The sequence below is a fragment of the Rhinolophus ferrumequinum genome, chromosome 12 (assembly GCF_004115265.2).
Source record: "Rhinolophus ferrumequinum isolate MPI-CBG mRhiFer1 chromosome 12, mRhiFer1_v1.p, whole genome shotgun sequence".
In the NCBI taxonomy this organism is placed as follows: domain Eukaryota; kingdom Metazoa; phylum Chordata; class Mammalia; order Chiroptera; family Rhinolophidae; genus Rhinolophus; species Rhinolophus ferrumequinum.
Genome location: NC_046295.1, coordinates 4620790 through 4645168, shown reverse-complemented (window position 1 = coordinate 4645168; position 24379 = coordinate 4620790). Strand labels below are relative to the sequence as shown.

General features: G+C 40.2%; 1 protein-coding gene across 8 annotated transcripts in view; it reads left to right on the top strand.

The window, feature by feature from the left end:
* SECISBP2 (SECIS binding protein 2) overlaps window positions 1-24379 on the top strand; it is a 41896-nt gene continuing 17517 nt past the window's right edge. For 3 of the 8 annotated variants that reach the window (XM_033123014.1, XM_033123015.1, XM_033123013.1), the window contains exons 1-8: window positions 1-157; window positions 1160-1305; window positions 6836-7085; window positions 7669-7789; window positions 9356-9585; window positions 13103-13184; window positions 14389-14597; window positions 23120-23278. In XM_033123014.1, coding sequence (XP_032978905.1) covers window positions 122-157; window positions 1160-1305; window positions 6836-7085; window positions 7669-7789; window positions 9356-9585; window positions 13103-13184; window positions 14389-14597; window positions 23120-23278 — 1233 coding nt within the window. In that variant the 5' untranslated portion in view covers window positions 1-121. The remainder of the gene's footprint in view (window positions 158-1159; window positions 1306-6835; window positions 7086-7668; window positions 7790-9355; window positions 9586-13102; window positions 13185-14388; window positions 14598-23119; window positions 23279-24379) is intronic. The other 5 variants (XM_033123017.1, XM_033123016.1, XM_033123020.1 and 2 more) reach the window with 3 other exon arrangements.

Sequence of the window (24379 nt, the reverse complement as noted above, 5' to 3'; positions counted from 1 at the left end):
CACTTCCTGGCGTCTACTCGGAAGGCGGAAAAGCGGTGCGGTGGGGCGCTCTGCGCTTGCCCCGCCCGCAGACGGGACGGCTTCTGGCCTCCCGGGCCCGGCCCCCTCCGATCCGCGGGCCATGGCGTCGGGGGCGCCGCGGGAGCCTGCAGGCGAGGTGAGGACGGCGGCTCCGGACGCCCCGGAGAGGTGGGGCCGCGACAGGGCTGGGGCGACGCGGGGCGTCGGGGCGGGCGGCCGGCTCCCTGGCCCCAGGCGAACCCACACCGTCCGCGGCTTACCGGGGTGAGGAAGGACGCTGTCGAGGGGACATCGCTCCGTCCCCCGGGCCGATGCCGCGGACGGGCTGCGCCAACTCCCCTCACTCATGGCCAGAAGAGAATTGTTAAAGTAGTAGCTGGTTCAGCGTTTTCTGGAACTGGAGTCTCCGCTCGACGTGCGCAACGTAACCACTAGATGGAGCCCCAGCAGTTGCATAAATCGGCTTTCAAGCGAATCAAACACGGCGCTTAGAGTTGGCAGTGAAAGTAAATCTCATAAATGTATCTAAAAACCAAAAATCAAATTTTTGACTTTCAAAGTCCAAGGACTTTGGTGATAGATCCAAAGTCCATGGTGATAGATTTTTCTAGCAAAGCGCCTTTTGCTTTTCAATAAAACAGCTCCTAGTGGTTCACTGAGTGAAAAGCAAACGGTTTGTGTAACTTTCTTGAGAAATTCAACGGAAGTAAACTTTCGCAATGTGTTTTGAGTACTACAGGCAAGCATTCCGTAGGTATGTTTGACTACCGACAGTTCTATGGTGCTTGTTTAACCCTAACTACACTGAGAGGAGTAAAAGTACCTGAATTCCAAGTAAAAGCTAAGGAAACGTTGTCAGTTGTGTTCCTAAGTATCTGATCTAGGTTGAATTTTACTTTAATTAGTGTCCTTATTTTTCACTTCAGTATTTGGTAGACCGCTTTTTCTAGTTAAAAAAAAAAAAGCATTTGAGGGAGAAATTGTTAACAAATGCTTGTCTTTACTAGGCAGAGATTTGAACAACAGTGCCGGCATTAGCCTTCCCAGGCCTGCTGGAGCAGAGCAACTCTTTGGGTTTTTTGTTGATGTTTGGTTGGTCTCATAATGTATGTAGCTAAAACCTCCTTTTTTTCCTCAGAGCATCAAGTTGTCAGCAGATGTCAAGCCGTTTGTTCCCAAATTTGCTGGGCTCAGTGTGACATGGTTAGAATCTTCAGAAGCAGGCGTGTTCCCTAGCTGTGCAACCCCGTACTATCCTTGTGTTCAGGAATTACAAGTGCCTGAGTATGTATTCTTCTAACCTTACTAGAGGACTTTGTTTCTTGGCTTTAATGGTGATTAGACTTTAAAATATGCCGCAGCTAATACATTCAAATTCTCAGAGTGACTAGAGAAGATACTTCTTTGCCGAGAAGGGTCTGAGCCAGTAATATAACTTAAGTGTGTCCTGCAGCAAAAACTGAAGCTTCAGCTCTCCTTTTCTTTGCCTATACGCATTCATTTATTTTGGGTAAAGAAAGTGTGGAGACTGCATTGCATCTCTTAGTATGAAATGCTGTTTCAGGGTTTGTTTGTGCATACAATTTATAACTATATCTTGTATCTAATGGAAGATGAAATGGCAGGGAGGAGTGGGGAGGAAATAGGGCAGAGACAAGCCCAAATAAATCAGCATGCCCTTCTGTTTTAGGGTTTCATATTTAAAAATCTTGCTCGGGAAGGAATGGGGGACTAGCTGCCTCTTTGAGTGGATAATTCTTTGGAAATTGCTGGGTTTTACTTTCAATCATTTTGCTTTATATGTGTCCTATGGAGATGTTTTCTACAAATTTTGGTTATAAATTCATCTAAATCTGAGTTGAAATAAGGCTTATGTTCTGTAAATTTTCTTTATCCCTTTCAAGATACATTCTTTAGGTATTTACAAAATAGTTTCCATGTTAGCTGAATTTAGAAAAATAAATGTTAAACCTTTCACATAATTGTGTAGATTACTTGTAGATTTATTTTTAAAGTGTGAATCACCTTTACACTATCAAAGAATCCTTGTCTTTATGTTCCTTTGATATGGGTCAAACTTGTTTCCTTTTCTTTTTCTTTTTTGTTTTTTTTTTAATGTCTGCATGGTGTGACTGAAAGTAAATAATTTCGGGGGCCCTCCCGGGAGGCTCAGGCGCTTGGAGCAACCTGCTACCGAGGCCGAGGTCGCTGGCTCGATTCCCACATGGGCCAGTGAGCTGCGCCCTCTACAGCTAAGACTGTGAACAACGGCTCTCCCTGGAGCTGGGATGTGGAGAAGGCAGAGCTCGGTGTGAGCTGCGGTGGGCTGGGCTGCTGTGAGCGGTCCACCAACCACCACCTGCCCACCAGCGACCGGCGACCAACTGCGGGGGGGGTGGGGGGGATGGGGGGGTGGGGGGAGGGCGGGGCGCGGGCCGCAAGACTTACAATACCAGCGTGGGCCAGGGAGCTGTGCCCTGCAGCTAGACTGAGAAGCAATGGCTTAAAAACCAGGGGGAGGGGCAAAATAAGAAAGTAATTTATACTTCATATAAATTCTACAAGTTTATTTACAAGAACATGAATAAGAAATCATCCTATTCATGAATAAGAAAATCATTGAGTTGTCTGGTAATTACATGAATAAGAAAATCATCGAGTTGTCTGGTAATTTAGGAAATATTGAAAGTTGTATTTTTGGACAAAAGCTGAAGTCCAGCCTGTATGTGTGAAGGCCTTTGGTAGGAATACGCAAGTTTTCCACTGTAATTTCATCCTTTCTAAAAGGGATGTTAGCACTGGTCTCATTTGAGTTCTTCTCTATCTTGGGTGATTTACATAATAAAATACAAAATACATCTCAGTAATAAGGACTCTGAGCCAACTGCTGGGTGAGATTCTAGTAACTCAAAATAAAGGTGGAAAACATATAGCAAAGCAATGTTCTGGCAGTAACATGAATTGAGACAAATCAGAGGCTCAAGGATGCGCAGTGCTGAAATTTAAAATTACTTTGCTTACCCCCTTATCCTTTTCAGCTTTGATTTTGTTTTTAATAGTTTATAACCAAGGAAAAGATTGCCTGACAATATTCCTGACTGGCAAGAAAACAATTAAGGACAAAGGGGCAGGGTTATAACAAGAGCCTTTAAAGTTGGGATGAAATGGGGAGACTACGTAGCTGAGAACTGATTATCTAGTCTGTTCTAATGGAGATTAAGAAGTGCATTGCTCTAGTTAGATTCCGTTTAAATAGAGATCTCTTGCTGCCATGAAAAAAAGAGAGTAGCGTTTTCTTCTTTACTATTTGTTCCTCTGTAGAAACCTAATTCTGTCTGTCCCCTTAAAGGAGGGGAGTAACCTTTTACAGAATCTGTCTGCCTCCAGTGACTCTTAACAGTGCACTCAAAGGGACTGCATTTATTCATTTGGGGTTAATTATTGAAAGGCTACTATATGGAAAATGCTACATGCTAAGGGGAAAGACTGTCTCATGAGCTGAGCTGTACTCTTTTTGTTGGTCTTATATATATAGACTTGAACTGATAGAGATGAAAGAGAGTGTACCAATCTCCAGATTTATGTTATAGACGAAGCAAATATCAGTAGAAGTATTCTGGTATCTAGAATTGCCTATGTTTGGAAAGTACTGATTATTTACTGGTGCAATGAACAAATAGAAGCTATGCGAAACAAAATAGGTTCTTTGTTTCTTGCATTTAGTTTGGATATTATATATGTTCATTTCTTTAATGCTTGCCACATCCATGAGGTCGATAGGAGGTGTACTGTTATTTTTCCACCTGAGAAACAGTTTAGAATTGCTTGTCCAAATTTATTAAGATGGGTAGCACCAGAACCAGAATTAGCATTCACTTCTTCTGACCTGAATTCAGTTGTAGTCCTCAAAGCTGCTGTATTGCTGTTGGCAAGAATCAGTTGAGCATTTTCAGCATCTTTTGGTAGACTGTGAAATGTCACAATGCATAGATGGATGCTTTTAAGTTGGAAGCTCTCAGCTATGAGAACTACAGTCCTGACGGAGTATGGCTCAGATTAGTTTGGTGGGTGGAGGAGTGGCTGGATCCCTGACAGGTCCTGGCCTGGCTGAGGCGACCAGGTGAAAGAGTGTTGGGGAGACAGTAGAGGAGTAAGTTCTCATTGTTAAGGGGATGCCATTAGTCAGTTAAAAGCCTGCATAGTACAGCTAAAAGTTGAGGTTTGCTAGTTACAAAATAGGGAGCTTTGGGCTTACTCCCGTATTCTGGTTTGAACTTAAGGAGAGGGGCTTGAAGGCTTTGACTGGGTTCCAGGCACTGGAAGTAGAGAAACAAATACATAGAGACCCGCTGCTAGAACAGAGGAGTTCATGATTGTCCATGTATGTGTTTCTGTGGGAAAAGTGCGACAGCAGTTTCCAGTTGAATACATAGAAAGTATCATAGGGTCATTCATGAGAACACAAGTTGGAAGTGGGTTTGGTTTGGGGACCAAATGTTAAGTTTTGGACTTATATGTGCCAGATGGGGCAAAAAGTGAACTATCAAGTAGAAATGACACATAAGTTGGAGTTAAAGGGCTGGACATGATGAAGGTACTGGCTTGAAAGAATATATGTGAAATCCCGAGCAGAACGATGAGAGGTTTGGACTCAGTGAGTTTGCAGGTGAGGCAGGGAGAGTGTAGCAGAGGTAATGCCCTGGAGGAGCCTGTGGGAGGTGAGCAAGGGCGAGGGGAGGGCAGGGCTTTCAAGTGCAGGCCAGTGGGGCTTTTCAAGTGATTGAGAAGAGTCAGGCCCAGCCATGCCAGAAAAGTCAGGCCCAGATGCCATGCCAAACAGGCAACTGGGCGTGGCAGGAAGGAGGTCATAGGAGACTTGGGGACCATTGGTAGGGATGGGGCAAGAGGACCTGGAGTAAAGGGGTTGGTGGGTATCGCATGAATACACAGTGGAGATGAGTGACTGATACCAAAGGTGGGTGCAGGGTGAGACGGTAGGCATAAAGGAGGTTGTGGTATGTGGTTAGGAGTCGTCAGTGGTTCGTGGCAACGGGATTTTACAGACAAGCCATTTGGAGCCCCAGCAGATGCTGTGGGTTGTCTCTGTGACATTTTATATTATATGTTGTTCTCTACATGTAATTGTATTTGCCTTGGATGGAAAGGAAAAATACCAACTTCCAGAGGAAGAAGGACCAGTGGTGACATGTCCAAAGTGGATATGTGATAGAGCCAGGACCCAAACCAAGGTCTGCTGACTCATGGGTGATAATTTTCTGGATGACAGCAGCCTTCAAAACCATTACTGGATCTGTCCCCCTTTTCTTCTTCATCTAAATTTCATTTATGCATTTTTTTGGACTTGGGATAGTCTTATCAACCCATCTTCCTTGCCCATCTTCTCCTGTGAAGATTCTTTTCACTTTCATCTGACCCCATTAGATTTTCTGAGCATCAAATGAAATAAATTGGAAGTCACATCTAGGGTTAGCTTCTAGGGAGTCGGTATGAAGCTTTGAGTCTCCGTCTTTACAAAGAGCAGCACTAGTCAGGTGTTCTGTGGGGCAGAAAAAGGTCAATAAAAGGGGGTTTGTTTGGTTTTTAATTAGGTATATTTCATTACTAGAATAAATTGCCAATAAGTAAAAGATCTTCCAAGATCTAAACTTCTTATAAAATATCATGAGTTAATAAGCAGCGATAAAAGGCAGTCTGTGATTACTCCATGGGAGCGAGAGCAGTGAACATCCTCATGAGTGTGTTCTAGGTCTAGCCCGTACAGAGAGTTTTTCTCCTTCGGTGCAGGCTCTTACTTGGCAGCAGAGTAGAAATACGACTTCTAATAAGGGTGCTTGCCCATATCTTCTGACAGTTACACAGTTAGAATATAATTTAGGATGTTCCATCAATAGCTTTGAATTTTCCTGCTTTTCAATGGACCAGGATACTTTGGGATTTCATTGATTTGCTACCAGAAAATTTTCCGCTGTGGAAATTCACAGAAACACCTGCTGGTGCTTTTTTGTAGGAATGAAAACGTTGTGATTTGTATTTTAACTCAGCTCTTTAGCATTTTGTCAGTGTATCAGCTTTCATTGCAAAATTGTTGACTCCTCTGGCCGTATATTGATTGCTAAAAAATCATTGTTAAGTTGTATTTTCGCTTAGCCTAGCAGCTCAAACAAATTGAAGCTATAGCAGTGTTCACAGGTGGTGTCCATCTCGTCAGATGGGTATGTAGTTCGCAGGCCACTGTGCTCGCAGTGTCCCCTTTGCAGCTTGGGCCCTGCACGTCAGCAGAGCATGGGATGTGGTGGGCGTGGAGCAGGGAAAGGGCTGCAGCAGGATGTCGGGGCAACCAGAGGCCCCAGGAGGCAGGCCCTGCAGGTTGTCGAGACGGAGGTTGGATTTGGATGCTGGGGGCCTTTGTAAAAGCCCCCTCTGTAGAGAGAATGATCTCGATGGCCCTTTTGGCCAGGGTCGCTGAATGAAACTTTCTCAAATTTTGACATCTTGAGAGTTGAAAAGCTTCTGGGGAATCCTCGGGCTTTCTTGATGCTAATTGTAATAGTGTCCTGTCAGGGATGGTCCAGCTCTGTAGTGAAAAAATAGAACTAGGTCAGCATCTGTCTTTGCGGGTTAAAGATGTCTTTGCAGATTAAGAAAGAAATGCTCAGACGTTTTATTAGAGCTATTTCAGTGTAGAATAAATGACCTCAAGAATAATAAAAGTTTAAAATTTTTTATTATAAAATATTAAGCTCCTTGGTTTGTGGTATGAAATCTGTAACTAAAATGTATCCTTTTTATTTAGGCAGAAATTCTATCCTGAAGATACGGCCTTTGGAGCTTCAACATCTCAACCTCAGTATTTACCTTCCGAGATGGCTCTTTGTCCAGACACCTATTCTCCTTACACTGCGGAGTCAGCACAAAATATTTGCCTGGTACCTAGTTCCCAGCATGATTACAACCAACCCAGTTGTTACCGAAGTTTCCAGACAGTGAAGCCGCGGTATGAGCACGTGTTCCCTCTCTCTCAAGATACGAAAGCTCTGTTTAAGGTCAGTAAGTGCTATGGTTTTGTTGGTCACTTTAGCATTTAAAATGTAAAGAACTGGTCAATTTATGGCATGATACTCAAGTATCACATCTTTTTGTGGTATTTAAGAATTGTTTTGGTCTTTTTTTTAAATGGTTGAGTTGTGAATACTTAAAAATTTGCAACTTTCAGCCTTTTTTAATAGTGGAATAATTGACTCTTAAACTGCATGGATCCACTTATACATAGATTTTTTTTTGATAAATATGTTGGAAATTCTTTTAGAGATTTGGGACAATTTGAAAAAACTTGCAGATGAACCTTGTGATTTTCTTAATAACAGTTTCTTTTCTCTAGCTCACTTTATTGTAAGAATACAGTATATAATACATGTAATATACAAAATATGTGTTAATTGATTGTTTATATTATTGGTAAGTCTTCCAGTTAACAGTAAGCTGTTAGCAGTTAAGTTTTTGGGGAGTCAAACTTATATATATGCAGATTATCTACTGTGCAGGGGTGGGGGTGCCCCTAACCCCCTTATTATTCAAGGGTTAACTATAGTTTTCTTAATTCATGTTACTTTTTCATCTTTTCTGCAGAAAAAAATATATGATGAGCAAAAGTTTGACTCTAAGAAAGCTGATGGAACTATATCATCTGATATAAAATCAATAAAAGGTTCACATGTGTCCATTCATGCTGGCACTAATTTGAAATCAGGTAAAGATAACAAACTCTATAGTGTTCTGTCAGCCTACTCCAGAAGCCTTACTGTTGTTTGAATAGCTGTTTCTGTGGGCCTGTTTATTGTGAAAAGCTGAGGCCATAAGACTTCCTGGGGGATCCTGGAGGCCTTTCTTCCTGGAATGGAGACCTGTTGTGTGTGGGCTCTGTGATGTGCCCTTAATGTATTATTACCTTGTTTTACACAAGAACTTTTCTAAACTCACATAGCAAGTAGGCCATGACCACACTCCGCAAAACCTGTCCATAAGTTAAAGCTGATCACAAGCACATCCCTAGTGTCCATGTTCGTTTCTGACACAGCTTCTCTGGTATTCTGTTGGAATACTTCTTAATAGGTGCGACAGTGTGTGATTTCAATTCTGTCCTAAACAATGCCAAACCTGGAGCAGTATGGTTTACTCAGAGGACATCGAGTTCTGTTGTGAATACTTAAAATTTTGCAACTTTCAGCCTTTTTAAATAGTGGAGTAGTTGACCCTTGAACTGCACGGTCCACTTATACATGGATTTTCTTTTTTTTTTGATAAATGTATTGGAAATTTTTTGAAGATTTGGGACAATTTGAAAAAACTTAGATGAATCTTATGATTTTCTTAACATTTTTTTCTCACTTTATTGTAAGAATACAGTATATAGTACAGATGATACACAAAACGTGTATTAATTGACTATTTATAATATTATTGGTAAGGCTTCCAGTTATTTGTGCCAGAAATCATGTCTGCTCTGGGCTTGAAAACTACCATTCTGGTCTGTGGCTAAAAGTTAGTGATTCTACATGGTGTCTTGTTTTTTGCCTGTAATTCATTTACAAGTGCAGTTTGATTACAGCCATCCTCTATTTTTATAATGGCTTAAAACTTTGTAATGGTGTACTCACTGGGAAAGATCTATCATTCATTTACAGGTATAATACAGGTTACTTGGTATTTCAATTTTTCTCTTTGGGTTAACTTGACTTGTAAACCATCTGGTACATGGAAAGGTGAAAGGAAAGTTGAACAGTTAACTATAATATTTCTGACCTTATAATTAAATATGGGGCTTTACCACTTTGCAACCTACATTGCAACCTTCATTTGCATTTGAGAAAGATGAGAGACAGGTTATAAGTTCAGTTCTACCTTCTTCCCTCCAGTTTATTCCAGCAAACTAAAATAGGGAAAATTTCGTACTTAAAGGAAATTTGTTAGCATCTCTTTAAATTTGCAAAATTCTAAAATGTATTTTAAGAATAATAAAATGCCCAGCTGCACAATCAGGTTAAGGTAACTATTTATCGATGTTAGAATTACGCCAAAAATTTGCAGAATGTTTTGGTTTTCTTGCTTGGTGGCCGAACCAGAGTGATTGCCACTTTTGGTCATGTATGTTTACACTGTTACACATAAAGCAACACTAGCAAAAGTTATAGCAAAAGCTGTTGGGACAATAACATGTCTTGTATCAATGGTGATAGATTTTTCTACTCTGTAATTTAAATGTGACTACCAATCAAACATCTAAATTTTCCCCCTACTTTTAATTCTGTACATACAGATGGTTATCATAAACGAACAGGCAAGAAATCCAGAATCATTGAAAAAAGTGGACCTGCCTCCAAACCTGAGTTTGAATTTTCCAGGTTGGATTTTCCTGAACTACAGGGTGCAGAGAACAATGCGATAGTAGAGACACCAAAACAACCTAAGTGGGGGCCATTGCGCTCCGTCTCTACAGACACTTCTCTTACAAGAGAAGTGGTGAAACCCGCAGCAGTGTTAGCAGAGGTGAGTGCAGACTCCTTCCCTTTGTTTCCGAACTCTTCTTTTCTGTTGTGTGAACTGTTGACAGTGAGGCTGTGACACCTAGTGCAGATATTCTTTTCAAAGAATCACCAACCGTGTTTCCCTGAAAATAAGACTGGGTCTTATATTAAGGTTTACTCCAAAAGACACATTAGGGCTAATGTTCAGGGGATGTCATCCTGAAAGGTCATGGTAGGGCTTATTTTCCGGTTAGGTCTTATTTTCGGGGAAACACAGTAATACACTTTACTTTTATCTGGTAGCTAAAAGGTAGCGTAGTGTGTCAGAAGAAGATTCTAGCATGAGTCCTGCCTCTTAGCCCATTGCAAACACCTCACTTCTAGTATTGTGTTCTGACAGCACTTTTTTCAATACAAACAAAAAGATTTTATTTAATCAAATAGTAATATTTAAACTTGTATAGTGTAATTTCCGATTTTTTCAGGCTTTTTATCTGTACCTCTCATTAATGATACAGCAGATTCAGCTAAAGTAATTGCAGTAAGTACATTCAGTTTGTTGCTTAGTAATTTTATTTTTTAAAATTATTTTTTTCAGTTTCTACAGTTGACATTCAAGATTATATTAGTTTCAGGTGTACAGCATAGTGGTTAGACATTTTTATAACTTATGAAGTGATCCACCTAACTAGTCCAGTACCCATCTGGCACTATACATAGTTATTACAATCTTACTGACTATATTCCCTATGCTGTACTTCACATGCCTGTGACTATTTTGTAACTACCAATTTGTATTCGTAATCCCTTCACCTTTTTCACCCAATCATCCAACCCCTCTCCCCTCTGACAAACATCAATTTGTTTTCTGTGTGTCTGTTTCTGTTTTGTTTGCTCGTTTATTTTGTTCTTTAGATTCCACATACAAGTGAGCTCATACGATATTTGTCTTTCTCAGTCTGACTTATTTCACTTAGTATAATACCCTTTAGGTCCATCCATGTTGTTCCAAATGGTAAGTTTTCATTCTTTTTAATGGCTGAGTAATATTCCATTGTATATACAAGGTCTGACAATTAAGTTCATGAACTCATCCTAAAAAAAGTGCTCCATACCTCATTGCTAAATATCACTACAGTCACCTTTGAAGTACTCCCCCTTGGTAAACTATGCACTGATGCCAGGGCCTAGTCCACCCTTCCAAGCAATTTTGGAGCTCTTTTTCTGGAATGGCCATTAGACCTGTCGTCATATTATCCTTGATGTCCTGAATGTCATCAAAATGTCTTCCTTTTAATATTTCCTTTATCTTTGGATAAAGAAAGAAGTCATTGGGGGCCAGATCACGTGAGTAAGGAGAGTGTTCCAATACAGTTATTTCTTTACTGGCTAAAAACTCCCTCACACACAGTGCCGTGTGAGCTGGTGCATTGTCGTGATGCAAGAACCATGAATCATTGGCGAAAAGTTCAGGTCGTCTAACTTTTTCACGCAGCCTTTTCAGCACTTCCAAATAGTAAACTTGGTTACTTGTTTGTCCAGTTGGTACAAATTGATAATGCATAATCCCTGTGGTATCAAAAAAATGTTAGCAACATCATTACAACAAATTCGTGAACTTAATTGTCAGACCTTTTATGTGTCATCTTTATCCAGTCATCTATGGATGGGCACTTAGGTTGCTTCCACACCTTGGCTATTGTAAATAGCGCTGCAGTGAACATTGTGGTACATATGTTTTTTTGAATTAGTGTTTTGGATTTCTTAGTAATTTTAAATTACATTATATTCACCATTTGATCTCAAAAGCTTTAGTCCATCAAATCGAGACATTTTCCTCTCATACAGATTGATTTGAGACTTCCAGGAAAAAAGTTAATGGGTTACTCATCCTAAAATCACTTCTGACAAATTTCCAATAAAGGTAGAATAGGGCACATCCAGTGTGGGTCAAGGAGGAAGAAGAAGCTAGAAGAAAACAGAGCTCACCCAGTTGTTTACCTTCTGAATGGAGAGGGGATTTCCATTTCTCGTCCTAGCACTCGTCTTGAGTGCTTGGACACTAAAGCCCGAAGACTGGATGGTGGTAGCCTATTGTCTGCAAGAGATGGGCCATTCCCTCCCACGCCGTGACCCTTAGGCTGTCATACTATGGGCTGTGACAAGTAAGGCTGATTTGTGTGTGGAAAAATCACAGTGTACTCTGGGCCCCCGCAGGGTATGGAGGATCACTGAGCAGTCGAGGGGCTCGGTGACTTGGTCATAGGTAGAGTGGGTGGGACAGGTAGGTGGGGCAGGCGGAGCGTGACTGACACTTTGTCCTGGTCACTGTTAGAGGTGAGTGCTGTGTATGTGGATGTGAAGTAAGGTACATCGCGCTATGTGAGGAGAGGTACCTGCTCGTTGCCTTATTACATATTAACACTCTTGAATTGTGTGTGCAGTTTTTTTTCATTTTCTCTTTAAAAGAAAATTTTATTTCCTGGTCATACTAGTAGTATCTTTGGATACACAAACACAAAAAAATATTAAGAAAAAAAGAAAATATAATTGTCTGATGTTGTATAACCAAGAGAAAACCATATTTAACACCTCATCTTTCGTTAATGATACATTGTGGGAATTGTACATGTTGGGGATTATACATATGTACAGATTTAAAGTTTTAAGATGTTTTTGTCATTTTCTCCATGTCATTAAATACTCTTTGAAAACATAACGGTTGCATTGGGTCTTTGATATTGATGTGTATAATCGGCTTAACCATTTTTGAATATGTAAGCCACTGCCATTGGCCTTGCTGAGCATAAAAGTTACATTTATTAAAAGAACAAGCTGTGTTTTAATAATTTTATTTTTTATTACTGGCCTCAGATGTAATGAAATGGAAAAATGGGTAAATATGTGAAGCATATCGGCTTTAGAATTTATTTTAAATCCATTCAAATTTGAATTTATAGATTTCCTTTTACTTTCAGTGCTGTCAGTTACTTTGAGGTGTCTCTTAATGTACCCATTCACCCCTCACCCAGTGTCATTCGGGCCTCGTTTTCCATGCGAATGGTAGCGTATCACAAGGCTTCTATTTGTTGTCTTTGTGGATGTTTTGAAGTACTTTTGGGACTTCAGTGTGTAGGCTTGGTAAACGATGCTTTCACATCCACATGGGGGCACTGGGGTTTCAGGATCGCTATTGGTGCATCTGTGCTGATGCGAAAGTTGTCTGTGGTATGTTGATCTTTTAAAGGTTGCATGGTATGTGTGGTATGAACCCATTATTGGGATCCATATAAAAGTGTTTATCTCCTGGGCAGTGAAGCAGGGAGATGCTGGCTAAGCTGTTGACAGTGGGTGGTTCTTCTAGGGAGAGAGATTTGGCAGAAGGAAGTAATTTAACTTCACATTCTGCACTTAGGTATTTGGAATTTTTAATTAGCATATATTTTGCAGATTTTAAGAATGGCAAGGGAACCTATTTTAAAAATTAAATGATTACTTTCCATTTGAAATAGTAAGAAAATAACTGGTTTGCTTTTTAGGGTGAAATAGTGGTGAAAAATAATAATCCAACTGACTCTGTAACTGATAATGCTACTACCAATCCCTCTTCATGTACAAGAGGTAAGAGTGGCTGCCAAATAATATTTTTAAAAATCAATCATCTATTTTCTAAGTTCATTTTTAGTCTAGTGCAACAAATGTTTTTGTCGTAAAACCTCCTTTAAGGCAGCTGAAGGGTTGCTGATAAACTGACATTGTTGTTAGAAGATTAAAGTAAGTAAACGGATCCCACATGTGTCAGGGAGTGTGAGATAGCAAAGAATTCTAAGTGAAATGTGTGTCCAATTCACTGGTACGGTTTATCAACTCAGAAATGACTGCTTCTGTAAGTATTATCTATACTAGAGGTTCTCAAAGGTTTTGGTATCAGGACCTTTTAATACCTTTAAAAAAGAGCCCACAGAGCTTCTGTTTATTTGGCCAACTGTCAGTATTTGCAATATTTTATGTTAAAGCTGAGAAAATTTAAAAATACTTATGAATTCACTTAAACGTAACAATAATAAATAAACCCATTACATGTTAACATAGCATTTTTATGAAAAATAACTTGTCTAAAACTAAACTAATAAGGAGTACCTTGTTCTAATAGAAGACGTTTTTATAGAATTATTCCGAATTTTTTCACAGGTGTGTTTTGTTTTGCGTTCTCATGTTTGGTACAAAGATCTTCACTTTAGAGACTACTCTAAGGATGTGTAACTCTGTGCTGACAACAGTCTGTCTCACCCTCTGCGGTAGCTATAGGCTGCTGACATGACCTGCCCATGTCCTTTTGTTTTGTCTGTATATAGTTTCATGGGCACCTAAGGAGTAGTGTGGCTGTGCTTATGCTGTGTTCTAAAAAGAAAGAAATTTCTAGTTATTGGGATAGCTGAAGTCTAGTGACCTTTGACTTCTGCTGTTAAAGGTACACATCCAGGTTAGTAGGGCCAAAATGTGATCTTTAGTTCGTAAGTTCAGAATGTTTACCACGTGGACCTAATTGTGGATTGTTTTTCGAACTGAAACTGTTGTTTGTCTACACACTCACACCCCTAAGTGAAAGCTAATTTCTGGGAAAATCAGTTAACCTTAATTCAGCATGTGTGTTCCAAGGGGAAACACAAGTTTTGTGAATACAGTACTTTCCAAGGATGTTTTGAACAACAACCTAAATTTAATTATGCCCTGAGTAATTACCTCACGTGATGCATGTTTGGAAATACTAAGGCGTTTCTATTTACTGTTGAGACTGTTCGCAATTGTGGTTATCTCTGAGCAGAGTTATCCTGGACGCCAATGGGTTATGTTGTCCGGCAGACCTTACCTACAGAACCGTCACCAGCCCCTAGAAATGTCACTTCCATGAGAAACATAAAGATGGTTGCTTCATCAGCAGATCCTAAAAATGGTAGCATATCAGCTTCTCAAGTTTTGTCCTCGGATCCTTCCTACAACAGAAAGAAACCCGTTGTCCATCCTACTATAAAGGTATGCCTCACGTTTGGATAGTGTGCATCTCCTATCCTGCTAGATAGTCTTTTATTTTTTTCTCTAGTCCTGACTGAAAGTGTTTCTACTGTACTGTGGACAACAGTCTGAATTGGTTGTGCATGGACCTTGAAAAAAGAATAGGGCTTCAGTCAAGGAGTACAAGTGGTAGCTTTGAGTGAGGATGTACATTTTAGAGCTGTAGTCTTAAAATAGCTGTGGGCCATTTTGGATGGTTTGAAGGAGAGATGCTGGCAGAAGTTTATGCTCTGATGTGTAAAGTGCTGCATTTTCCCCCAGTCTTTTGTCCAGTGAATTTAAATTGTTTTTACCTACTAGGGTACTAGTAGCACAATAATTGAATTCCACATTTTTGTGGTCATTTGGTATATGTCACTGATTGTTGGTTAATTGCAACTTATGTACTATAAGATAGCATTGCAGAATTTTTTCCTTTCAATTCAAATCATTTTAAGCTATCATTTTTAATAATTCTTAGATTATTATCTTTCTTGGAGAGCCTTTTTCATTGATCTAGATTTTTGTTCTTTATTTTCACAGTGATGGCTCGTGTACTTTAGGTTGAAATATGGTTGTAATTTCTGTGTGATCTTTTTGGATATAAAGATAGTTTTTGATCTCCAAAGTGTCACAGACCATCCTGCACAAATGGGTGCTGTGTGTTTATGCTCGGTCGATTAGGGAAAATGTGTGGGCGACAATTACATGAGGCCCGACATGTGTGTCTGTTCCCCACAGCTCTGTGCACTTACTGAGAACACAGGAGGTGTGGGTAAGACCCCCCTCTTTGAGTGCATGTGGAGACCGCCATCCTCAGGGCTCCGGGGTTTTCTGGGCTCCAGCTGCACAGCAGGCATCTGGCTGATTTTTAGCTGCAGCCACCAAAGTGTCGCTGTCCAAAGTGGTTTCCCTAATAGGCAGTTAACACTAAGACTTAACAGATTTTTTGTTTTCCCAGAGTCTTTAAAAAGTAATAAAATGAAGATCTCCTATAATCTTAGAACCCACACGGCTTTGTATTGTACACAGCGGGAATGATAAGAGTCATAATGGCTTTTCCCTCTAAAACTTTAGGTGTTGTAATTTTTTTTTTTTTAATTTATTGGGGTGACAATTGTTAGTGAAATTACATAGATTTCAGATGTACAATTCTGTATTACATCATCTATAAATCCCATTGTGTGTTCACCACCCAGAGTCAGTTCTCCTTCCATCACCATATATCTGGTGCCTCTTACCCCCATCTCCCACCCCCTTCCCCCCTTACCCTCCAGTAACCATTAAACTATTGTCTGTGTCTATGAGTTTTTGTTTCTCATTTGTTTGTCTTGTTCTTTTGTTGTTTTTGGTTTATATACCCCATATCAGTGAAATTATATGGTTCTCTGCTTTTTCTATCTGACTTATTTCGCTTAGCATTATACTCTCAAGATCCATCCATGTTGTCACAAATGTTCCTATATCATCTTTTCTTACCGCCAAATATACCGCCGAATAATATTCCATTGTGTATATATACCACAACTTCTTTATCCATTCATCTATCGAAGGATATTTTGGTTGTTTCCATGTCTTGGCCACCGTAAACAAAGCTGTAAGGAACATTGGAGCACCCGTGTCTTTATGGATAAATGTTTTCAGATTTTTTCGGTAGATACCCAGGAGAGGGATTGCTGGGTCCTAAGGTAATTCTATTCGTAATTTTTTGAGGAACCTCCACACTGCCTTCCATAACGGCTGCACCAGTCTGCATTCCCACCAACAGTGTATGAGGGTTCCTTTTTCTCCACAGCCTCTCCAACACTTGTTACTATTTGTCTTGTTGATGATAGCCATTCTGACTGGGGTGAGGTGATATCTCATTGTGGTTTTCATTTGCATTTCACTGATGATGAGTAATGTTGAGCATGTTTTCATATGTCTATTTGCCATTTGTCTGTCCTCTTTGGAGAAATGTCTCTTCAGGTCATCTGCCCATTTTTCAATTGGGTTGTTTGTTATTTTATTGTTGAGTATCATGAGTTCCTTGTATATTTTGGATATTAGCCCCTTATCGGAGGCACTGTTTACAAAAATCTTCTCCCATTCAGTTGGTTGCCTCTTTATTTTGTCGATGGTTTCTTTTGCTGTGCAGAAGCTTTTCAGTTTTATATAGTCCCATTCGTTTATTTTAGCTTTTACTTCCCTTGCCTTTGGAGTCAAATTCATAAAATGCTCTTTGAACCCAAGGTCCATAAGTTTAGTACCTATGTTTTCTTCAATGCAGTTTATTGTGTCAGGTCTTATGCTTAAATCTTTGATCCATTTTGAATTAATTTTGGTACATGGTGACAGATAGCAGTCCAGTTTCATTCTTTTGCACGTGGCTATCCAATTCTCCCAGCACCATTTATTGAAGAGGCTGTCTTTCCTCCATTGTATGTTTTTAGCTGCTTTGTCAAAAATGATCTGTCCATATTTATGTGGTTTTATTTCTGGTTTCTCAATTCTATTCCATTGGTCTATGTGTCTGTTTTTCTGCCAATGCCATGCTGTTTTGATGATTGTAGCCCCGAGGTACAAGCTAAAGTCAGGGAGTGTGATACCTCCAGTATTGTTCTTTGTTCTTAAGATTGCTTTGGCTATTCGGGGTCTTTTGTGGTTCCAAACAAATCTGATGATTTTTTGTTCTATTTTTAAAAAATGCAATTGGGATTTTGATGGGGATTGCATTAAATCTTTATATTGCTTTGGGTAATATGGCCATTTTAACTATGTTGATTCTTCCAATCCATGAGCACGAAATGTCTTTCCACTTCTTTGTGTCTTCTTCAATTTCTTTCAAAAATGTCTTTTAGTTTTCAGCATATAGGTCCTTCACATCCTTGGTTAAGTTTATTCCTAGGTATTTTATTCTGTTTGCTGCAATTGCAAAAGGAATTGTTTTTTGTATTTTTCTGAGATTTCATCGTTAGTATATAGGAATGCAATGGACTTTTGTACGTTGATTTTGTAGCCAGCAACTTTACTGTATTCGTTGATTGTTTCTAATAGCTTTTTGGTGGAGTCTTTAGGGTTTTCTATATATAGCCTCATGTCATCTGCAAAGAGTGATAATTTAACTTCTTCATTCCCAATTTGGATGCCTTTTATTTCTTTCTCTTGCCTGATTGCTCTGGCAAGGACTTCCAACACTATGTTGAAAAGCAGAGGTGATAGGGGACAGCCCTTGTCGTGTTCCTGAATGTAGAACAGAGGGCTTCAGTTTTTCACCATTAATTATGAAATTAGCTGAGGGCTTGTCATATATGGCCTTTACTATGTTAATGTATTTTCCTTCTATACCTATTTTATTAAGTGTTTGAATCATAAATGGATGTTGTATCTTGTCAAATGCTTTTTCTGCATCAATTGATATAATCATATGATTGTTGTCCTTTATTTTGTTTATGTGATGTATCACATTGATGGATTTGCGGATGTTGAACCATCCTTGCGCCCCGGGGATGAACCTCACTTGGTCGTGATGAATAATCTTTTTGATGTATTGTTGTATTCGATTTGCTAGAATTTTGTTTAGGATTTTTGCATCTGTATTCATCAGAGATATTGGTCTGTAGTTTTGTTTTTTTGTGTTGTCCTTACCAGGTTTTGGTATCGGGGAAATGTTGGCCTCATAAAATGAGTTAGGGAGTACTGTCTCTTCTTCAATTTTTTGGAAGAGTTTGAGCAGGATTGGTATTAGATCCTCTTTGAAGGTTTGGTAGAATTCACTAGTGAAGCCATCTGGTCCCGGACTTTTGCTTTTGGGAAGGTTTTGGATGACTGATTCAATTTCGTTACTGGTGATCAGTCTGTTTAGATTTTCCAGTTCTTCATGGTTCAGCCTACGAAGGCTATATGTTTCTAAGAACTTGTCCATTTCTTCTAGGTTAGTGAATTTGGTGGCATATAGTCCTTCATAGTATTCTTGGATGATCCTTTGTATTTCTGTGGTGTCCGTGATAACTTCCCCTTTTTCATTTCTGATTTTGTTAATTAGTGTCTTCTTTCTTTTTATCTTAGTGAGTCTAGCCAACGGTTTGTCAATTTTGTTAATCGTTTCAAAGAACCAGCCCTTTGTCACATTGATTTTTTTCTGTTGTCTTTTTGTTCTCTATTTCATTTAGTTCTGCTCTGATTTTTGTTATTTCCTTTCTTCTGCTGACCTTGGGTTTCACTTGTTAATTCTTTTTCTAGTTCTCGAAGGTGTAACATGAAGTTGTTTATTTGGGATTTTTCTTGTTTCTAGAGATAGTCCTGTGATGATATAAATTTTCCTCTTAAAACTGCTTTCGCTGCATCCCAAAAATTTTGGTAGGATGTATTTTCATTGTCATTTGTTTCTATGTATCTTTTGATCTCTCTTGTAATTTCTTCTTTGACCCAGTCGTTCTTTAAAAGTATGTTGTTTAATCTCCATGTATTTGTGTTTTTCCTGCTTTCTTTTTGCAGTTGATATCCAATTTCAAAGCCTTGTGATCAGAGAATATGCTTGGTATGATTTCAATCTTCTTAAATTTGCTGAGGCTGATTTTATGTCCCAATATATGGTCTATCCTTGAGAATGTTCCATGTACACTAGAAAAGAATGTATAGTCTGATGTCTTAGGATGAAGTGCTCTATAAATGTCAATTATGTCCATTTCATCTAATGTGTCACTTAGGGCTGCTATTTCATTATTTATTTTCTGTTTGGATGATCTGTCCATAGCTGTCAATGATGTATTTAAGTCCCCTAGTATAATTGTGTTTTGGTCAATTTCTCCCTTTAGTTCTGTTAGTAGTTGCTTGGTATATTTTGGTGCTCCCTGATTGGGGGCATAAATATTGATGACTGTTATGTCTTCTTGTTGTATAGTCCCCTTTACCATTATGAAATGTCCATCTTTGTCTCTTGTTATCTTTTTCACCCTGAAGTCTGTTTCATCAGATATCATTATGGCTACACCTGATTTTCTCTGGGTACCATTTGCTTAGAGTGTCAATTTCCACCCTTTCACATTGAGTCTATGCTTGTCCTTGTAGCTGAGCTGTGTCTCTTGGAGACAGCATATGGTTGGGTTTCATTTTTTGATCCAATCTGCTACTCTGTGCCTTTTTATTGGTGAGTTCAGTCCATTTCCATTTAGGGTGAGGATTTCCTGTCATTCTATCTTTATTTTTCTGGTAAGGCTCTGTCTCCATTGTTTCTTTGCCTTTTTGTTGTTGTCTATTATTTCTGTGTGGTGGTATTCTATGATGTTTCCCTCTGTTTCTTCTTTTATTACAGTATATATTTCAGTTCTGGATTTTTTTTGAGTGATTACCCTTAAGTTTACGTAAAAGAAAGTTTGATATTTAGAGTATTCCATTTTCTTTAGCACACTTACTGTCTCCATTCCCATGTTCCGGTTCAGGCCTTTACACTCCCCCTTTTTATGTTTTGCTTGCCAGAAATTGTCCCTGTTGATGGTGGTCGAATATCCTTCTTTAGTATTTCTTGTAGTGCAGGTCGTGTATTAGAAAATTCCCTCAGCTTCTGTATGTCTGGAAAGGTCTTTATTCCTCCTTCATATCTAAAGGATATCTTTGCTGGTTACATTATTCTTGGCTCATAATTTCTCTCTTTCAATAGTTTGAATATTTGGTTCCACTCCCTCCTGGCTTGTAGAGTTTCTGCTGAAAAATCTGATGATAATCTAATGGGCTTTCCTTTGTAGGTTACCGTCTTCTTTTCCCTGGCGCCCTTGAGGATTCTTTCTTTTTCGTTGATTTTAGACAGCTTCAATACAATGTGCCTTGGAGAAGGCCTGTTGGGATGAGGTAATTAGGTGTTCTATTTGCTTCTTGGATTCGAGGATCCAGTTCTGTCCCCAAGTTTGGGAAGTTCTCATCAACAATTTGTTTGAATTATATTCTCTGTTCCCTTCTCTCTTTCTTCTCCTTCTGGTATGCCCCATTATTCTTATATTGCTCTTTCTGATGGAGTCAGAAAGTTCTTGTAGAGTTCTTTCATTTCTTTTAAGTCTCAAGTCTCTTTCTTCTTCCATCTGTGTCATTTCCAGGTTTCTATCTTCGATGTCACTGATTCTTTCCTCCATCTGGTCAACTCTACTACCTAAGCTGATTATTTCATTCTTAATTTCTTCTATTGAGTTCTTAATCTCCAGAAATTCTATTTGGTTCTTCTTTAAAATTTCAATCTCTTTCGTAAAATGCTCATGTTGTTCTTTGATTGTGTTTCTGAGTTCATTAAACTGCCTTTCTGTGTTTTCTTGCATCTCGTTGAGTTTTTTCAGAACTGCAATCTTGAATTCTCTGTCATTTCAGTCACATATTTCCATATCTTCAAGTTCCTTTTCTGGAGACTTTTCACTTTCTTTCTGAACTGTCTTGTTGCCTTGGTTATTCATGGCAATTACTGATTTATTATTTCTCTTCCTAGACATCTACTGGAATGGCTTCTGCAACGGGTTGATAGGAAGAGGTCTTTCTTGTGTTTTCCAGTACTTGTTGGTAGAATGTTTTATTTTCTCTATGACTGCAGCCTTTTTTTTCTCTCTCACACTGTAGTGCTATATTTTCTCTGCACTATTCCAGCTTCTCACACAATGGGGGATTCCCTGGGAGATGGGCTTTCCTCTGTTAATAGTTCACCCGGGTCACAGAGCACAGTGTCCGTGTGGGGATGTGGAGAGCTTTTGAAATTCCAAAGCTCTTCCTGCCTCAGATTCAGAGCCGGTATGTTTTAGCAGTTCTGTTTACTCCTGCAGGGATCCGCCCAGATAGGTGGGGCCAGGGGCGGGGTGGGTTGTGAGAGGTGGCCCAGAGCAATGGCGGCGACCACCACCACCACAGCCGGTCCTGCTTCCACAGCTCCTTCCTCTTTGCCAGAACTAGTTGGGCTGCGAATCTATGTCTGCGGTCCACAGTTCTCGAACTGTAAATATTCTGTTCTTTTGATCTGACACTGCTACTGTTCCACTTCTAGCACCGGGCAGGTGGGAGCGGGGCGAGCTCTGGGAGGGGAGGGAGGGGGTGGCTAGTCTCAGTGCCTAAGGCTTCCATTCTCTGCAGCAGTGAGGGCTTAAACCACCGTTTTCAGCCTTCTTCCCTCAGTCTTTGCTCCGAGGTCTCAGCCGTAGGCCATAAGCGGAGCCCTAGCAGTCCGACTTCTTCCCTCTCCCGCAGCTGCGGTAGTTCTGGGATGCAGCGAGCTCGGAGCACCGAGCTAGGTCTGCGTCCTTCGCCCGACAGCGCGGCTCAGTCTCCGCACTTCTCCCTTCCCTCCTCCCCCGCTCGCACGATTCGCCCACCTTTAGGTGAATTCAGTAGTGGGCCTCTTCGTCTTGCGTGTCCGCTGTGCAGGGAGTCCTTTGTGGAGTTATAGTTGTTCGATTAGTTGTAAATTCCAGGGGAGCTTTACAGAGGCTCACCTCACGCCGCCATTTTGATGATGTCCGGTCCAAGTGTTGTAAATTTTTATTATCGAGATAACAAATGTCATACTACAAGCATCTAATTATGGAAAAAGTCATCTTTTTCACACCCCTTTGGTGCCCACTCCTCAGGGAAGCCTGTATTAACAATCTGGTTATATCCTACCTCAAGAGTCCTGAAAACATAAACACATAGGTTTGTTTTGTTTTTTAAGTTTTTTTGTTTTTTACTTTTTTTTTTTACAAAAATGGGGTCATTTTATACACATTAAAAGTTGCCTTTTTCACTTAAAATGTCATGGACAGCCCCTCTAGTTCAGTAGATAAACACTTTTTTGTGGTCACGGAGGCTTTTAGCTCTTAAGGATAAGGGAATAAAGCAGGGCCCCAAACATACAAAGGCCTTGCCTCCTAGAGCCCCATTCTGGTGCAGAGAGACTGGTGACATGCAGAGAGCTGCAGAACCTGCCAGACAGTGATTAATGCTCCAAAGAGGATGGAGAGGGAGAGGCTAGACCGAGACAAGATGACTGCAGCTGAAATGAGGGCAGCGTCCTATCGTAGACCCAGGTTTGAGAGTGAATGCGAAGGCCCTGAGGCGCGTTGGACCTGATGGGAAGGCCGGCGCTGGGGAGGGGAGGAGTGGTGAGGTCAGGTTCAGGACATCTGGCATGGGCCCGATGCTCTGATGTGCAGCCCGTGTTAGCACCCACTGGGCCTTGCGGATAGAAACGGCACACCTGAATTATGAAAGCACTGGAGGTCGGAATTAGTAGAATTATTCACATGGGCTCCTCAGACTGAAAACTGGGTTATGGCCAAATCTACCACTTTCAAAACACTGAACGCGACAATTCTTTTAACAGGATTTTTTTCCTTCAGATATATTCTCCTGAATGTTGGCTCTTTGAAAAATAGTGAATGAGGAGCCGAACTCTGAATAAAGCTGCCATGTAGATATACGACTTGGAATCTTACTTTTGCTCTGACACATGGAATGAAACATTCCATTGAATGTCCTAAAAAACATTGATTTTTGATTTTTTTATGTTGTTGTTCTAGTCTAAAGTATCACACGGTGGTGAGCCTGAGCAAAAGGAAGCCTCAAGAAAAAATAAGAAAAAGGAAGAAAAGTCAAAATCAAAATATGACGTCCTTACAGTTCAAGAGCTGCCGAGGATTGAAGTACATATTTCTCCCCTTGTGTGGTATAATAGATGGGTCTGTCTGAATAGAAATTGTGGGTTCATACTGTTTCCTAAGTGAAAATCTTCAATGTTTTCTTTAATAACCATTTTCCTAGTGTGAATAATCATCATCCATTTTCTTTACATCTTCATTTCATTCTAGCACTGCCTGTCTCGTAGCAGGCGTTCGGTAAACACTGGAGTGAATGAATAGTTCTGGAGGCAAAACTGCTTGTACTGAAATTTAGTTTGTGCACCACAGTACTAATATTTCCCCCTCAGTATCTTCTTCACCTGTTTTTCCCTTGCTTTGGCATGCTGGCTTTTGCAGGGCCTCCGTTTCTACCCAGAAATCTTATAATGTGCTTCACTAGAGAGAGAAAGCTGGAATGCCATAGAGCCATCATGGGCCCTGGTCAGGAGAATGTTGTGCACTTGAAAGCACTTTTTAAATTGTTGTCATGTGATACTCCAAGAATGGCCCTCTCCTCCAAGGGGCGGTCCTGGGTTCTAGCCATGTTTCCCATGGGTCTGCAGTACAAGACTCAGCAGCCTTGCTCCTGGTGCCAGCAGGAGGCTCAGCATTGCTGCCCAGGCATTCCCATAGACCTGGGGGTTTCTCACGGCTCTTGAAACGTGCCCTTGAGAATAGTAGGGCCATGTTTGAAGACCTGTGACCATGACAGAGCATTATGGTTTGGGCCAATGAATAATTCATATTTCTGCCCCTATTTCACACATAATGTCTCCAAGACACTTAAAATGTTGACAGAAGCACATAAGACATTTTAAAGTTATTTAAACATTATTTAGAGGCCTTTTGCCTTTCTTCCTGTTTTCTAGCCTGGGATCAGCACACATGACAATATGATAAGACACTTACATCTCCTGAACCTGGATTGATGGTTTCCCTGATGAACAGCGTAGTTGAAGGATGGGTGCTTGAGCACTCTGTGCCATGGTGGTTAGGGGCACTTCTGTGGACCCCTTGAATGTGCACCTATCCTTGGGTCCCCTGCTCTTATTTTCTGGAGCAGGAGATTAGAACTGTGATCTTTAAATAGGGTTCCCAGGCAGGAATTCCCACCTCTCAGGAATTTTTTTTGCTTTCCCGTTCCCGAATTCTGAGATATAA